General features: G+C 48.8%; 1 protein-coding gene across 1 annotated transcript; it reads right to left on the reverse strand.

Annotated features, from left to right (window-relative positions):
• Positions 1–460: 460 nt before the first annotated feature.
• On the reverse strand, positions 461–5080 carry RHOV (ras homolog family member V). Its single transcript, XM_058850358.1, has 3 exons — positions 4880–5080; positions 1507–1565; positions 461–1183 (listed from the first exon to the last, which is right to left on the reverse strand). The coding sequence occupies exons 1-3, from the start codon at positions 5073–5075 to the stop codon at positions 743–745; spliced, it is 696 nt and encodes a 231-aa protein (XP_058706341.1). The 5' UTR covers positions 5076–5080; the 3' UTR covers positions 461–742.
• Between the last annotated feature and the right edge of the window lie 381 nt (positions 5081–5461).

Below are 5461 nucleotides of genomic sequence, written 5' to 3' on the forward strand. Positions count from 1 at the left end.
ACAGGATTATAACACTGGCACCCAATGGACTAGAAAGTCCTCTCAGAGAAGGTTTTGCTCAAAGTATTACTGTAGCTCCTACTGCATTTTCTCTTCAGCCTGCTAATAGCCTTTACTTAGGAAATACCTTCTCAAGAGTACTCCTAGTACAGAGCCTTTAAGAAAGAGTGCTGCTTTCTCATAGCCAAGTGAATTCTACCTATTTTGGCAAATGGAATCAGAGGGGGAACCCAAGGCTCATATGACAAAGTCTGCACCCCATACCTGACCACATTGCAGTTGCAATGTAACTGCCTCTGCCCTACTCTGCTATGCCTGAAATCAGCCAAAACACAGGCTGATTTCAGAAGTCACTCATGTTTATTATGCTGCATCAGAACTCTGAAAGTGTGTGAGCTTCAGAAAACTGGTGATTTTGAACAATGTAAGGAACCTTCCTGTTCTGGGGTACTGAGTCTTGATGTACTAAAGGCTCACATTAGTTTGGGACACTACAGACATGTCCAGCAGGTATTATAGCTGCCTGGACCATTCCACATCTCAGCACTGGAATTCCACTCCAGCAATGGGAGTCTTGTTCATGTCTCCTAAGCATCTGATACTTGTACCCAGCAAGAGACAGGTTTCCAAGCCCAGCAGCTTATCATACCCTCCTTGCTGGGGCCATAGGAGCAGTCACTCCAAGAAGGTGCAGAGCCAATACTGGCATTGGGTGTTTCTTTTCCCCTCCCTCAAAGCAGCTTCAGACAAAGCAAAAGAACTTCTTCCAGCGGCACTTAGAGAGAGTCTTGATGCCTTTGGCAGTCATCTTCTTTTCCTGACGTGCCTTGTGCTCAACACCGCTGACAATGGCCATGTCAAAAACTTCTTTAAGGTTCTTCTGGGTCAGTGCTGAGCATTCCAGGTAGGCTTCAGCCCGGATTTTGTCAGCTAGACCTTCTGCCTGAGGCCGGGGCACAGGCTTCACGTGATAGCGATCCAGGCTGATGAGAACATTGACATCGTCCCGCAAGTCTGCCTGTGTCCCCACTAGCAGCACTGGCGCCCGGGGGTTGTGAGTTCGTATCTCAGGGATCCATTTCTCTGTAATGTTTTGGAAGGAGCTTGGATTTACCACACTGAAGCAGACAAGGAAGACGTCGGTGTCAGGGTAACAAAGAGAGCGCAAACAGTCAAAGTCCTCCTGTAGAAAAGGGAGGTGAAAAAAAAAATCTTCATTGCACTGCTCTTCTAACAGCATGATGCTGCACTAGCTTTTCTACAAGTTAACTAGGATAGCAACAGAGGCAGGGCATTGTACTAACTTTGTGGCCCTGCCCCATTTCAGACACAAGTTTCACAGCCGAGGGCGTCTGTCATTCACTTGTCTGACTGCCATATCAGCAAATGGCTGGTGCTGGATCAGTGCATTTCCTTTTTTTTTCCAGTTAAACTGCCTTCCTCAAAGCCTGAAAACTATCCCTGTCCCACAGGACCACAGCTGACAGCTGCTTTGATAGAGCTTACCTGTCCAGCAGTGTCCCACAGCTGAATCCGGACTGGGGCCCCATCCACAAGGACCTGCACTGTAGCAGAAGGAGAATAAGGATGAGTCTAAAGCAGCTGACCAGCATACACACATACACTCATACAGGCTTTTCCTGAGCACTTTGGTTCATATCCTGCTGAACAGACTCATTGAAGTCACTCAGGTCTCATCCTAGCTGAGCATCCTCCCACACCTCATTAAGACTGTTGAAGCTTGCACTGGAAACATTAAGAGAACTGCAGTAGATCTGATTGTGATTGCTCTCAGGTGTTTTGTGTTCTTCTCCAGAACTCTGAAAGAATAGTTCCATGTTAGTGGACAACTGCTCCTCTAGACAAAAAGAGCCCTTAGTCAAACAGTTTCCTAAGAACCACTTGTTCTTCTACAACCCAGGAAAAAAGATAAGGACAAAACCAGAGAACTTCAGCAACTTGCTCCCATCTTCTTGGCCAAGCAACTTCAAATCAGTATCCATCAAACAAGATATTGGAGATTTTTCCCATCGAGACCAGAAATTTGGTCTTAAAAAAATGTTACGTGTCTTAGCTAAGGAAAAACCCACCTTTGTAATGAAGAAGCTATTAAGGAAACAGTGATGAGTGAAATCCCTTTCAGAGACTATCCACACACTGAAAATCTGCTGAGTTACACATGTAAGGTTTGCTCCCATTTCACTCCCTAATCACAGTAAGCCTTCATGTGGTATCAGCTGACTCAGGCTGAGGGCTGGCAGGACCTCTGATGGCAATCAGGAATGAAACTGTTAGTTGTTTAAGTGCATAGACACCACAGAGATTGGCTAGGAACTGAGGAGAGGGAAAAAGGGGTTGTGGAGCTGGAAATCACTTGAAAGTCCTGACAAGGTGGATGGGGCTGTGCTTGGGTGAATAGAGACAGACATCATGGCTAATGTGGCAATGGCTGGCACTTGACATGAACTAGCAAAACTCCACTGCTGTGTGCAGAGAGGAGGCTTTATTGTCCTTTTTGTTTAAAAAAAAACAAAACCAAAAAGCTCCCCAAAACCCAAAAACAAATAAAAAATCTCACAACCAGAAGCAGGATCGATCTTTTGTGATTCTTCGAGTAATTAATCAGGTGAGAAGTGACAGAAACAAGAGAGTTTAACACAAGCTTTTGAAGGAGAGCACTCCTCCTTGAAAGCAGTCTGTGGGGGTGGGGGAAAGGGGCACACAGACAAAAAGATGAACTGAAGTGTGTTGAGAGACCAAGACTGGAAGAAAAATGAAGGGGTGGGTGCGTCCACCACAGTGCCACTCCTCACAGCGTAGCTGAAAGTCAATGCTTCCGTGTGACTGGGAAACAGTTGGGCTGTTACCATATCTTTGCCCCAGAGGAGGAAGAGAAACCTGTTCCTGATCAAAGAACCTGCTAGATCCTGACTTGATCTTCAAGGCAGCAGGCATTTGACTTTCTAGTATCTGGTTTTCTCTGTCTCACAAGTACATTGAGAGAAGGAATTAGCATCTCTGAAATGTCTTGCCATCTTCAGAAGAAACTCACCACATATATTACCTACTGCTCCAGCGTTTGCAGTTTCATCCCATTTGCTGCTAGCTTGAGCTACGCTAGCAACTCTGCAACAGCCCTCCAAATACCGCCCTCACAAAGGTCCACACCCTCAGGATGAGGATGGATCATGGTACAATAGCAAAGGGGCTGGCAGAACAGGATAGCCTGGTGGAGAAAGGTCACCGGGTACACATTTCACTCAAGGCTGCTCTGCCTGGCAGTGACACCCAGCAGGAGGTAGCCAGACAGATGTGTGTGGCTGGGTCACTGGTTCCCCTGATAATGCAACACCTTCTCCTATCTTGTTATTGGCATCACAGTCCCATGACCAGGATTAAGGTTAGAATTGAAACTGCTCAGTTCTGCTGGCAATTTCAATGGCAGGTATTCCCCTAAAGTGGAAGGAATTGGGTTGAAATTTCTGACCTGGATCCTGAACTATAATATGTGACTCCAGGAAGGGACTTTCTTGAGGCTTATCCAGATTAAGAGTAGAGGTGGAGAGGGAAACTTGTTTGTTTTTCCATTTCTTCCCAATAAGCAGAAAGTGAACTTCACAAGATACATTTTTAATGTTTTTGATTTCTGTCAGTTACAAATCCTATGAACCTCTGAAGTCAGATTTAGTACTGGGACATCCAGACTGGGACTAAACCTATGGGCAGCTGTCTTCAAATTACCTGCTGATAATCAGGGAGTCTCTGCACTCATCTTGCCTTCACCTTTCTGAGCCATTTTATTATGGATTTTCCCTTCCAAAAATGTGCAGTCTAATAACCAAAGTAATTTTAAGCCTCTCTTAGTGAAATCCATACACATGACTGTAAAGAGAGCAGAGAGAGAAGTAACTTTTCCCTTGGAGGACTCATGATTCCTTACTTCTGTTCACAAAGGACTTCTGGACCGTGAACAGCAGCATGTTCCCAGTTCAGTTCCTTCAAGTAACAGTGGAATAGCTTGGAGAAGGTCAACAGTAAATCAACAGCTCTCAGAGTGAGCAACTGAGGGGGGACATTCAGACAAAAAAAACACTCCCTGTATGCACCCCTAAGACTATGACACATTAGATGTCTCATTCCTGGTCTGACTTGAGCACATCTCTAATCTACCAATCTACATCATCAAGTAGTGCTGTGTTTCTTCATATCAAATGAAGATAAGAAATCTTTCAAAGGGCTTTGTATTCTCCTGGGGTTTATATTAGAAACTGGAGCCCAAAGGAAGGGGAGTGTAGAATAAGAACAAAGATAGCATTTACAAAAGTGGAAACTAATGAGAGCTCATCGACTTGCAATTCTAGCCAGACTTAAAAAGCTCGTCAACTTTTTGACCACCTCTATTCAATGCTAATTTCATCAGACATGTAGGGAAAAGAATGGCTTTCTTGAGTATCAGTTGAAGCTAAAATCACAGTGTTACACTACTGGCTATTTCTGAAGCTAAAACCATCACAATCAATAAAAAAAATCTAAGCCTCCTTCTATTTAGCCATAACACCACAAAACCAGGAAGGTGCCAAAGTTCATAGAACTTGCAAATCAACTCGACACAGTTGCAGAACGGAGGACCTCCACCTGCTAAACCTCGCAAAACGTTGGAGGGACTCGGTGCGAATCCCAGAAATGTCCTGGGGCTGTGTGCCCGCAGGCTGCGCGGCCCGCAGAGCCCCCGGTGCGCAGCGCCGCCGTGGCCCCGGGAGCACTCGCCTCCATCCACCCTGGGAGCGCGCTCCTCCCGACGCCGCATCCCGAGCTTTCGCTGCTCCACACTGGATCCTCCCGGCCGCCCCATCGCCGCGCAGCTCGGGCGGGCACTTACCGGAGAAGGTGTCGAGGGCGGTGGGCTGGTACTCGTCGGGGTACCCGTTGGTGGTGTAGCTGACCACCAGGCTGGTCTTGCCCACGGCGCCATCGCCCACCAGCACGCACTTGATTCCCAGCTCCGGGCCGCTGCCCCGGGGCGGGCTGTGTCTCCGTAGGGCGGGAGCGTAATCCAGGAGCTCCTGAGGCGGCATGGCAATGGCACTGACGGTGGCACCGCGGACTCGACAGGGCTCAGCCTTGGGAGCGGCGAGGCGGGGCCGCTGCCATGCTCCTGAGAACGGGCTGCTGTTGGGGCTGCCGTGCGGGGCCACCCTCTCCTGCTCGCCGAGCTTCGCTCCTCATCACTACACCTGCCACCGTGCGCACAAAACCAGCCCCTATTTCCCTAGTCCCGCCCTGGCCCGCCCCACCGGGAGGTGGCCGGGCCCAGCCCTGCCCTGCCCGGCCCGGCCCGGCCACCTCCTCCCGCCGCCGTCCCGCGGGCGAGGCTCCCGCTGCTGCAGCCCCGTCCCCCGCGGTGCCCCCGAGCGGAGCCTGCCCTCGGAACTGCGGCAGGTGCCACGCCGTGCTCTGAGTC

Source organism: Poecile atricapillus, chromosome 1 (assembly GCF_030490865.1).
Source record: "Poecile atricapillus isolate bPoeAtr1 chromosome 1, bPoeAtr1.hap1, whole genome shotgun sequence".
NCBI lineage: Eukaryota > Metazoa > Chordata > Aves > Passeriformes > Paridae > Poecile > Poecile atricapillus.

Bases quoted from the DNA above. Each gene is read 5' to 3' on its own strand.
- RHOV (XM_058850358.1), bottom strand. From the start codon at position 5,075: ATGCCGCCTCAGGAGCTCCTGGATTACGCTCCCGCCCTACGGAGACAC. The intron at 1,566-4,879 runs GTAAGTGCCCGC...CTTCTGCTACAG, and splicing joins CGCCCTCGACACCTTCTCCG to TGCAGGTCCTTGTGGATGGG. The intron at 1,184-1,506 runs GTAAGCTCTATC...CCTTTTCTACAG, and splicing joins TGTGGGACACTGCTGGACAG to GAGGACTTTGACTGTTTGCG.